The sequence below is a fragment of the Trichechus manatus genome, unplaced genomic scaffold (genome assembly GCF_000243295.1).
Source record: "Trichechus manatus latirostris isolate Lorelei unplaced genomic scaffold, TriManLat1.0 scaffold00038, whole genome shotgun sequence".
NCBI classification, from domain to species: Eukaryota; Metazoa; Chordata; class Mammalia; order Sirenia; family Trichechidae; genus Trichechus; species Trichechus manatus.
In genome coordinates, this window is record NW_004443974.1 from 12,246,701 (window position 1) to 12,258,687 (window position 11,987).

The 11,987-nt window shown below is 50.1% G+C and overlaps 1 protein-coding gene across 1 annotated transcript in view; it reads right to left on the bottom strand.

Annotated features, from left to right (window-relative positions):
- Positions 1-1,561: 1,561 nt before the first annotated feature.
- Positions 1,562-11,987, bottom strand: part of ENG (endoglin) — a 38,316-nt gene continuing 27,890 nt past the window's right edge. The window contains 11 exon segments of the mRNA XM_023730764.1: positions 1,562-1,686; positions 1,816-1,917; positions 2,832-2,886; positions 3,047-3,298; positions 3,652-3,768; positions 4,303-4,341; positions 4,581-4,718; positions 10,238-10,380; positions 10,616-10,790; positions 11,240-11,366; positions 11,702-11,867. Coding sequence (XP_023586532.1) covers positions 1,562-1,686; positions 1,816-1,917; positions 2,832-2,886; positions 3,047-3,298; positions 3,652-3,768; positions 4,303-4,341; positions 4,581-4,718; positions 10,238-10,380; positions 10,616-10,790; positions 11,240-11,366; positions 11,702-11,867 — 1,439 coding nt within the window.

An 11,987-nucleotide genomic window follows, 5' to 3' on the forward strand; every position in this document is an offset into this window, starting at 1 on the left:
GCCCACTGTATTGTGTGAGCTGCCTGGTCAGGCCTAGGGTCCTGCCAGGTGCCTGTGATGGATTTCCTCCTTCCAGTGCCTTCTGAGAAAGCAGAGGACCCCTGCCTGTGGCCTGGGGACAGAGGGTGGTTGCAGTAAATTAAAGCCTTTTTTTTTTTTTTTTTTAAAGAAATGGCAGAATTTGTGACTTTCTTAACCTCTGTCTCCCTTAGCAGACAATAGGGAATGGGCTACAGCTGGCGCAGGAACGGGAGTGTGTAGAAGGAGCCTGGCTGTGTGGCCTGGGACAAGCCTCTCCCTCTCTCTGAGCCTCAGTTGGCCTGTCTGTGAAATAAGACTGGATGGATATCTCTTGACCACTTACTACACGCCAGGCACTGCTTTGCAGACCTCTTGGCAGAGATCTTGTGACTGAGGAATTATCATACTCATTTACAGGTGAGGGCGCTGTGGCTGGCTTAAAGTAACCATGGGACTTGTCCACAGTCACACAGCCAAGTGGCAGGTCAGGATTTGAACCCAGAGCTGTTGAGAGCCTGTTTTCAGAACTCCAGCGGCAGAATGTCAACAGGGCCTCCTGATTTTTGGTTTCTTACAGCCCTGGTTCCAGAGATTTGCTTCCAAGTGAGTGAGTGAATGGCAGAGGAGGGACTGGGTTTAGTCCAAATCTGCTGTGGCCTGGCTTCCTGCTACTATTTAGCCTACGGATGTCCCTCTGCCACCAGGCTGGCCCAGTGGGGGCTAAGGACAAGAGCAGCCCCATTCTGTGCTCCTGGCCCCTCCTGTACCCTCACACATACACACCCTATCTTGGATGCCCCCGACTTTGCCCAGTCCAGCCCAGTGCAGGTTTCACGGTCTGATTTATTGGTGAGTATACAGGGGTGGGTCCCGGGCAGGCAGATGGGCCACTCCCCATCTGCTGCCCACCTGATGGCTGGGAGGGCGTCTCTTTGTGGCAGTTGCAGGGTGAAGGTAAGGCCTTCTGCACGGCCACCCTCTGGCTTCCCAGGCTGGGGATCCCTAGGCTTCTGCTTCCCCCACCAAGCTGTTCCAGAACAGATGTAGAGGCTGCTGGGACCAGATCCACGTGGCTCTGGGCTGGACCCTCTTCCGTTCCCATGGAGGAGGTGCTGTCAGGGCCTGGGTGGGTTGGACTGAGTCTGGTTCAAGTTCTCATCTCTCACCCAGCCCACTTCAGTGAGTGCTGGATCTGGGTTAAAATGACAGGGACTCGGGTTCCTACAAAAAAGTGGACATACAGGGCAGTGGACTCTCTCTCTGTGGTCCTGGGCAGCTGTACCCCAGACCCACTGAGTTTGAAGATTCTGTGAGGTGGGCTGGGGTGACCCCAAGGTGTTCCAAGCCGGTGCCCCCGCTGGCATCAGTCCTCTGAGGGAGGCGGGAGGAGTGGGTGCAGAGGGCATGGTCCATCCTTGGTTGAGTGGAGGGGCTGGGGTCCCGGGATGAGTCCGTGGGCCAATGGTTCCCAGCTGGTGGCTGCTCAGTCTCTCCTGCCGGGCGAGGGCTGTCGGTGGCCTCCAGGGGTCCAGGCCGGGCTCTACGCCATGCTGCTGGTGGAGCAGGGGGTGCTCTGGGTGCTTCCGATGCTGTGGTTGGTGCTGCTGCTCTCTGAGGAGGCTGGGGCAGCCACCGCCACCACGGGCTCCCGCTTGCCAGGGGGACCTGGTGGTGGGGGCAGGGGCGGAAGTCAGGGACCCAGCTAGGACTCCTCACTCCCCCAGAGGTTTCACTGGGCTCCCCCCGAGGTGGAGGGGCCCTGAGCACTCAACTGTAGGGGTCTGGGATACTCACGTGTGTGGGAGTAGATGTACCAGAGCGCGGCGGTGAGCAGAGCCCCGATGAGGAAGGCGCCAAAGGTGATGCCCAGCACAGCGGGCAGGACGAGACCTTTGTCTGTGCAAGCAAGGGAGGGCCAGCTGTGGTCAGCACTGCTGCCACCTCCTCCCTGGGCCCAGCCCTGGCCCCTCACCCAGTTGTGCTGGCCAGGAACAGGGACTTTGGTGCCATACACAGCTCAGCCACTTACCCTGACTTCTCTGAACCCCAGTCTCTTCATCTAGCAAATGAGCTCATCACACCCACGCCCAGCACTAAGCTACAGTTGCTATTACCATAGACCCAGAGGGCCCAGCCAGGCCTTTTGGTTCATGCTTCTGCCTCCCAAGGCTGATGGAGAAGTTTTTCAGGGAGAATGGATAGTGTAATATGGACAGACAGTGGGGCCTGGGAGTTTAGAGCCTGTCCTGGCCCACTCTGTGACCTTAGGTCAGTCCCATCTGTACAGTGGGGTTATTAGCCCTGCTCTGTTGGTCCTGGGCTGGGAGTGGGGCTCGATCCTGGCCCCCAGTGTCAGGGACTTTTCCTGCCTGGTGGGGGCCTTGGCCCAGAGGGAGCTGAGCAAACAGGCTAGAGGGCACTGGGCTGAAGGGGCATCCCCTATACTTGGGTCAGCACTCTGTCCAGCATGCTTCTGGGTACTGCTCCGAGGAGCCGTCTGTTCCACCCAAGAGACCAGATTCCGGGAGACCCCACCCCGCCAACCAACCCTGGGAATCAGAAAAACACTGGACAGGGAGCCAGAAGCCTGGGATCTGGTTCTGAGGCTGGTCACGAGCAGTCTCTTGTCTATAAGATGCAGCTGTGGATCCTAGTGTAGGCTGTTGGGGCTCTGGGGAGCCTTCTCCCTGCCCCTCCCAAGGCTGCTCTCTCTGGGGTCCTCCCTGCTGTGTGCCTCGGGGCCCCATCCCTCGGGCTATCCATTGCACACCCACTCAAACGAAGCCAACAGAAACCCAGAGGGAGCTCACCAGTCAGGCTGGGGCTGATGATGTTCAGGTGCATGGAGACAACCCTCTGGACGTCCTGGGGGAGGAAAAGAGAATGGTATGTGGTACAGCCTTTGGGCAGTAGGTTCCAGTCTCGTTGGCTCTGGGCCCTGGCTTGCCACGGCCTACCTTGGAGCCTTGGGTTTGAATCCCATCTCTGCCACTAGCTGGGAGCCTTGGACCCAGGCCTCACTTACCCGGGACCAGGTTCTGGGACTCAGGCCTATGGTGCAGCTGAGGGTGCCAGCCTTGGGTGTGGGCACCATGTACCCACGGAGGAGGAAGCTGAAGCGCAGGTCACCATCAGGGCTTGGGGGCAGCAGGCTTACACAGCTGCCTTTGGCTGCCTGGTTCTGGATGAGTTCTACGGTGTCTGCCTCAGGTCCTAAGTCCAGGTGGCAGCTCTCTAGCTGGAACACAAGCTCAGAGACCAGCGGAGACACGCTCACCTGCACAGGTGGGTAAGGAGATGAGGCACAGTCGATTACTCTTAACCCTCCACCCAACCTAATCTAATGAAATAAGCTAGAATGATGAGTTCCTGCCCCTGAGGCCTAATGGTGGGAGGAAAGGCATGGGCACGTGTACAGCAACTAAGGAGGTATTACTATCACTATCACTTCCTATCGGTACCTATGAGCTCTGCCTTTTTTTCTGTCCCCTCCCCCATGCACCCATGATGGCTCCCTCCTTCCTCTGGGAAGTTCAGTTCTCGTCTTCTCTGCACTAATGGTGGAAAGAAAGGCACATGAGAAATTTCAGGAGTTGGTGGGTCTGAGGTGGTGATGGGGCAACCCAGTACCTGCACAAAGCCCTGCTGCCCCAGCTCGATGGTGTTGGAGGCCTGAAGGAAGTGTGGGCTGAGGTAGAGGCTCAGCTGGAAGGAGAGGCTTTCCATCTTGATGCAGTGCACCTCTTTCTGTGGGGGGATGGGAAGGGCACCTGGTAAGTCTGGAAGGTACCAGCAGGCAGCGAAGGGTCTGGGAGTGGGTATCAGACATCATGGTCCAGGGCAGTTGCCCGACCCTCATCTTCATCTTTCTTTTTTTAAAACTGATGTTAACCAGGAATTCACTCTGTGCCAGGCCTGTATAAAGTGCTTTTCAGGCTTCATCTCAGTGACTGTTCATAAGCACCCGCATGGGGTGGGGTCCTTCCTTAGGCTATTGTTTACAGATAATGACATTTAGGCTCTGAAAGCTTAAGTGATTAGCCTAAGGCCACACAGCCAGTATGTGCTAGAACCCTCTGACTTGAGGCTAAGAACGGCATGTTAAACGGTACTGCTCCCACTATACAGAAGGGAAAACTGAGGTATGTGGGGGACACGTGGCTTGTCAGGATCAGGGCATGAGTTTCTTGAGGGCTGCTCCCTCCCATGCCAGGAAGGGGCTCCAACCCCAGCCAGCAGATCCTGGACCAGTGGGTTAGCACAGTGACTGTCCCATCTTACCCGCTGTGGTGATGAGCTCGACAGGAAGTTGATGACTACCTGCAAGGACAGAGCCAAGGAAGTGGTCAGAGCCAGCAGGGACCCCAGAGGGTTTCCCACCCAATGTATCCATTTTACATATGGCGAAACTGAGCCAACCAATGGCAAAGCTTGTCTTGTGTTCCTACTGAGTGCTACGCCCTGCCCTCCAAAACACCCAGCAGCCTGGAGGATCAGGAGGCATCCCGAGGGAGGCACCAGCCAAGCTGCCTTGATACTGTTCCTGCTCCAGCTCTTACCTCATTGCTGATCACATTTTCTGTCACATTTGTGCCACACTTGGAGTACGTGCTGCGCAGAACAAATTCATCAGCATTGTCTTCAGCCTGACAGCTGGGGTCCCAGAAGGTCAGTCCCATGATGGTGCACCGCAGAGCCTGGGCCAGGATGGGGGAGGGAGCGGGGACCGTCAGGAGACATCAGGCTCCCTGGAGCCCGTTCACACCCTTGCACCAAGGACTGACTATAACCCAGGGGTCCCAAATCACAGCCATTACTCTGCCCCTCTCTCATCATCTTAACATCATCTAAGATTTAATACTTTTCTTGAACTTGACTGACTTTTTTACTTAGTCTTGTCCTAAGCAATACTATTGGTGACATTATGAGTTTGATTTGCTACTTACTGTTTTTTTTCCTAATACATAAAATAAATACATAACTATTAACGTTAAAAGCATTCATTCAAGTTCCACATATAATCATCACTCACAGCCCCAGTGCATGCAGACCCCTCAGCATAATCCTAATCAGAATCATAGACTCTTAGACCTGAGGTCAGCCAACTTTTCCAACAATGGGCCAGATAGTAAGTATTTTAGGTTTTATGGGCCACATGGTCTCTGTTGTAACTACTCTACTCTGCCATCATAGCATGAAAGCAGCCATAGACAATATATAAATGAATGGGTATGGCTGTGTTCTAATAAAACTTTACTTACAAAAACAGGCAGTGCACCACAGTTTGCCAACCCTTGTCTTTAGAATTTCTTAGTCATGCTTACCATCAAAGACTCTCAGAGTGTTTTAGAGTTGAGCAGCTGATGGAGATCACACTTGAACCCATCCAGCTAACTCTTGTCCACTCCTCCAGAGTGCTACTCCTGACTGCTACTGCCCCCCAGCTGCCTGGGGCCATGTTAGCAGACATCAGCCCACCAAATAAAATGGCTCTAAGTGAAGTACCCAGTGGCACATGGGCCTGGAATTCAAATTTGCCCACTGACCACATTTTATAAGTCAATAAGAAGGCAGTGTACTCTGCATTTGAGATGAATCTGTTCAGAACTTTTACTTTGTGTTTTCTTCTGTACAGACATACGTACTTAGAGAAAATGTTTAGACTTGTATTCTGTTGTATTTTTAACAAATGGTATCATACTGTCCTTCATTCTGCAGTTTAGTTTTCTCACCCAACAATAAATCATATACATCTTTCTGTGTCTGTATTGATAGATCTACCACCTTTGTTTTTAACTGCAGCAGAGCATTCCAAAGATTAATGGATTATAATTTATTCATCCAGGCCCCTACTGATGGACATTTAGGTTTCCGATTTTTCTCTTACAAACGATGTGACAGGGATCATCCTTTTGCAACTGGCAACAGGGTGGTGGAATTACTGGGTCATAAAGCAACATTTACAAGGTAAATCTTAAAGTATAATGACTATGGTCAGATTGTCCTCCAATGGGCTGTATCAGAACCTAAACTTCCACCAGCAACGTATGAAGGTTCCATTTCCCCTCACCCTAGCCAAGGTGTCATTTTTCTCTCTTGCCTACTTCTGAATACTCCAAGGACTGTCCAGCTAATTTGTCTGAGAGACTTTCTCTTTATTTCCAGTAAAAAGATAGTTTTTAAGCATTTGGGCAGTAAGTCGGGAGCTCTGGAAAGGTTGTCAAGATGCAGAAACAAGGAGACTTGGGGCCGGGCAGAAGCAATGCCAGTACCTCCTCTTCCATCTCGACATCTTCTGGGCCAGGTGGAGGCCCGGGGTGAGAGGAAGGCAGGCAGCAGACAGGTGGAGCCTCCCCTGCCCTATATTCCAAAAAACTTCCATGTACACTTAACCAGAGTTAAATGTCATTCTAAAAATCCCTGAGAGAACATGGATAATTTATCAAGGGCTCTGAAGAGACAGTCTCTACTTCAGAAAGGCCAGAAGAAATCACAAAGAGAAAGGTGAACAGCTAGGATGGCCCAATGTTTTAAAACATCTCAAAAGTTAAAAACCACTGTAACCAGAATTTAAAGAACTGTAACAAACTGAGGGGAATGATTTCAATACGAATATTGGACAAAGAACTCCACCCCCACCCCCCCATTTTCTTTTACGTAAAACACTTGTAAAGATTATCAAGAAAAATGCCAAGCCCCAGTGATGTTTCTATCAGTCATATGGAGCCACGGCCACCATATTCCTAATCAAAGAATTAGTAAATTAAGAATGAAACACTATTCTCCACCTCCCGCGTCAGCAAGGGTTTTTTTTTTTTTTTTTTAAATAATAGTCCGGAGAGACAGAAGTGGTCAAGATGCTCTCATAAATCAGCAGGGAAAATTTAAATCATCTTTTGGAAGGCAGGTCGGTAGTATGTACCAAAACTTCTAGAATGTTCACTCATTTTGACCCAGCAATCTCACTAATGTGGAAATCTCTCCTAAGAAAATAATCCTAAATAAAGTTTCATGCACAGGGGCATTTTCTGCATATTTATAATATTACAAAATTAGAAACAACTTAAACGTCTAACAAGTGAGGAGGAGGTAATTTGCTGTTGTTGTTGTTAGATGCCGTCAAGTTGGTTCCAACTCATAGCGACCTTACGTACAACAGAAACACTGCCCAGTCCTGCACCATCCCATCCTCACAACTGTTGTTATGTTTGAGCCTATTGTTGCAGCCACTGTTGAGGGTCTTCCTCTTTTTCGCTGATCTTCTACTTTACCAAGCATGATGTTCTTCTCCAGGGACAGGTCCCTCCTGATAACGTGTCCAAAGTATGTGAGATGAAGTCTCGCCATCCTTGCCTCCAAGGAGCCCTCTGGCCATATTTCTTCCAAGACAGGCTTGTCTGTTCTTCTTGCAGTCCAGGGTATATTCAATATTCTTCACCAACGCCATAATTCAAAGGCATCAATTCTTCTTCAGTCTTCCTTATTCCCTGTCCAGCTTTCACATGCATACGAGGTGATTGAAAATATCATGGCTTGGGTCAGACGCACCTTAGTCCTCAAAGTGACATCTTTGTTTTTTTAACAGTTTTAAAAGGTCTTTTGCAGCAGATTTTCCCAATGCAATACGTTGTTTGATTTCCTGACTGCTGCGTCCATGAGCATTGATTGTGGATCCACACAAAATGAAATCCTTGACAATGTCAATCTTTTCCCCGTTTATCGTGATGTTGCTTATTGGTCCGGTTGTGAGGATTTTTGTTTTCTTTATGTTGAGGTGTAATCTGTACTAAAGGCCGTAGTCTGATCTTCATCGGTAGGTGCGTCAAGTCCTCTTCACTTTCAGCAAACAAGGTTGTGTCATCTGCATATCACAGGTTGTTAATGAGTCTTCCACCAATCCTGATACCACATTCTTCTTCATATAATCCAGCTTCTCAGATTATTTGCTCAACAAACAGATTGAATAAGTATGGTGAAACGATGCAACCCTGACGCGCACGTGTCTTGATTTTAAACCGTGCAGTATCCCCTTGATCTGTTCAAACGACTGCCTCTTAGTCTATGTACAGGTTCCTCATGAACACAATTAAGTGTTCTGGAATTCCCATTTTGGCAATGTTATCCATAAGTTGTTATGATCCATACAGTCGAATGCCTTTGCAGAGTCAATAAAACACAGGTAAACATCTTCCTAGTATTCTCTGCTTTCAGCAAAGATCCAGCTGACATCAGCAATGATATCCCTCCTTCCACATCCTCTTCTGAATCTGGCTTGAATTTCTGGCAGTTCCCTGTTGATGTACTGCTACACCTGCATTTGAATGATCTTCAGTAAAATTTTACTCGTGTGTGATATTAATGAAATTGTTCGATAAATTCCACATTATCGAATGTTCTGGCTCTCTTCCAGTCGGTTAGTCAGGCAGCTGACTTTCAAATTTCTTGGCATAGATGAGTAAGCACGTCCAGTGCTGCATCAGTTTGTTGAAACATCTCAACTGGTATTCAGTCAATTCCTGGAGGCTTCTATTACGCCAATGCCTTTAATGCAGCTTGGACTTCTTCCTTCAGTACCATGGGTTCTTGATCATATGCTACCTCCTGAAATGGTTGAAAGTCGACCGATTCTTTTTGGTACAGGAATACAGTGACTCTGTGTATTCCTTCCATTTGCTTTTGACGCTTCCTGTACCATTCAATATTTTGCCCATAGAATCTTTCAAAATTGCAACTCAAGGCTTGATTTTTTCCTTTAGTTCTTTCAGCTTGAGAAACGCCGAGCGTTTTCTTCCCTTATGGTTTTCTAACTCCAGGTCTTTGCACACTTTATCATAATATTTTACTTTGTCTTCTTGAGTTGCTGCCCTTTGAAATCTTCTGTTCAGCTCTTTTACTTCCTAATTTCTTCCATTTGCTTTAGCTATCCTACTTTCAAGAGCAAGTTTCAGAGTCTCTTCTGACATCCATTTTGATGTTTCTTTCCTGTCTTTTTAATGACCTTTTGCTTTCTTCACGTATGGTGTCCTTGATGTCTTCCCACAACTCGTCTGGTCTTCCGTGATTAATGTTCAATACGTCAAATCTATTCTTGAGATGGTCTCCAAATTCAGGTGGGATTATACTCAAGGTCGTATTTTGGCTCTCGTGGACTTGTTTTACTTTTCTTCAACTTCAACTTGAACTTGCATATGAGCAATTGATGGTCTGTTCCGCAATTGGCTCCTGGCCTTGTTTTGACTGATGATATTGGGCTTTTCCATCGTCTCTTTCCACAGATGTAGTTGATTTGATTCTTGTGTTTTCCATCCGGTGAGGTCCATGTGTATAAGTGGCTGTTTCTGTTGTTGGAGGAGGTAATTATGGCATGTCAATATGATGGAATAATATGTGCTTATCAAACTTGATATTAAGTATTATGGCAAAGTTCTAAAAATGAGTTAAGTGAACATAGCAGGAGACAAACGAGTAGATCTGTTATGATTACACTCATATAAGAAATACACAGAGAAGACGTTTCAAAGGAAACACACTAAACACACATGCAATAAGTAGCCATTGTCTTTGGGTGGGCAGAATAAGATTTTCTTCTTCCTTCTCTAATTTCTACACATTTTTCCAAAGCATGGGTTATTTTTATTGTTGCTGTTGTCTTGTTCCATCGAGTTGATTCTGACTCATGGCAATCCCATGTGTTACAGAGTTGAACTGCTCCACAGGGTTTCTTGGCTGTAATCTTTACCGAAGCAGATCGCCAGACTTTTTCTTCTGTGGTACCGCTGGGTGGGTTTGAACCACCAACCTTTCAGTTACCAGCCGAGCACAAACCATTTGAGCCACCCAGAGACCTGTTATTTTTGTAATAAATATATTTAGTCTTCAGTCAGGAAAAGATCATATTGTACAAGTATTCTGTTAAGTGATCACTCAGCTCAGCCAGCATTTAGGATTAGTAATAATCCTTATTTAGTATCTAGTATTGGAATTATTTACCGAGTACTTAATTGTGCGCCACACCAGACTGTGTGGACTTCTTTTAATCCTACTCCACATGGTAGGTACTTTATCAACTACATTTTACAGCTGAGAAAACTGAGGCTTGCAGAGGTGACATTACTTGTCCCTGCACTGGGGCGAGGACTTCCGGATTCTCAGGCCAGTTGCCCATGTCAACTAGAAGGGCCGGCCCTTCTTCAGGTGCGGGTAGGGATTCCCTTACCAAGACAAGCTCTTTCTTGAGTACCAGAGTCATGACGTCATTAGAGCACGTGGGCTGGATCAGGGCCATGAGCAGCTCCTGGTTGCAGCTGTCCTTGGGAAGGGTGGTCTGGACTGGTGCTGGTGAGGTCTGCAGCCCACCACCTGTGGGAAAGTAGAGGCAGGCCAGGCAAACAGTCACTGAGCGCTCACTGTGCAGTGGGTACTAAGCCCTTCTATAGTTAGCTACTCTCATTGTCCCCATTTTGCAGAGGAGGGAAATGAGGCTCAAAGAGGCTGATGTACATGCCCAAGGTCACACAGCGGTGTGGTGATGCTTCCCCAATGTGTGGCAACTGATCCAAGGGGATAGCAAGGGAAGGAGGGGCTGGGTGCTCACCACAGCTGGGGGCCCGAAGTGAGACGGCATTGACAAGAGGGAGCTCCACAAAGGATGCCACGACGCTGGCGTTGAGCTTCCGGGCTTCTCCTAGCAAGCCTTGGGGAGTATCTGGGAGCATGAAGCCAGGGATGTTCTTCTCAGGGAAGATCTTGAAGGAGTATTCACCAGTGGTCTAACAGCAGGGAGAGAGGCAGAGCAGAAGCCATAGAGAGTCAGGGCGGCATCCAGGGTTGTATACCAGGGCTCAGCCCTGCTCTCTCCTTTGCTCCAGCTGTTTTCTCTGCCTGGGGCACTCTTCCTCTCACCACTGGCTCCCCTTTGTCCTTCAACTCAGCTGGGGGGAGGTGGGAGACTCACCTTCTCCAGGAATCTTCCCTGACCTTTGGACCAGGGAAGGTTTCTGGGAGGAGGTGCTGTCCAGGCAAAGGTGTGAAGGAAGAATATGTGGTGGACAGAGGAAGAGGTTCAGGGCAAAAGGGTCCTAGTGTGGAAAGGCTCAGGGCTGGCGTACTGGTGGAGGGACCTGGTGTGATGGCAAGGTCTTGAAGGCAGAGGTAGGGGGCTTTCTCCCTTAGGGAGCCTTGGTGGGGCCTGTAGGTAGCTGTCTGGGACAAGACTCACCCAGATCTGCACGTTGTGGGTGGCGTCGATGAGCCAGGATATTTCGGGTGGGCCCTGCAGGATGAGGATGGCGTCGGGGTCCCCCGACGTACAGCTCAGCTCCACCTTCACCGTCACCGTCCGAGGACTGTGGTCAGATAGCCCCTTCAGCGCGGGCGCGAATGCGGGGTGGGGCGGGGCCTGATGGGGACTGGCCAGCCGGGGGACACAGCTGCGCTGTAACCTGGGGGTGCGGGCCTGCGAGGGTGGGCGGGCCGGGGTGGGGCCTGGGCGGAGCAAGGTCTGACTAGGGGAGGGGCCCATAGGGGGACCGGGCCTAGAGACAGGTGAGGGCGACAGTCCTCTTACCAGACTGGGAGCGGGGCCGAGGCTAGGCTGGGGGCGTGGTTAATAAAGGGCGAGGTCTGAGTAGGGGCGGGGCCTGGCGCCAGAGGGTGGGTGGGTGGGTGCGGGCATCCTTACCTGACCGCGGAGCCTGGCAGGACCCTCAAGATGTGCGCTTCCTTGTGGCCTGACACGCCTTCCAAGCGGCAGCCCCGTATCAATGCCGGGGTACGCGGCTGCCACTCGAGCATGCGGCCCATGTCCACGGGGGCCTCTTGCGGGCAGACGAACAGTGGCTTCGGGGCTGCGGAGACAAGCGTCACCTCAGTCTCCTCCCAGAGCATCTTGGCACCTAACACGGAGCTCCACCCCACCCACAGCCAAAGATGATGGGAGTGGGGCGGGGCAGGCTGGAGCTACAGAG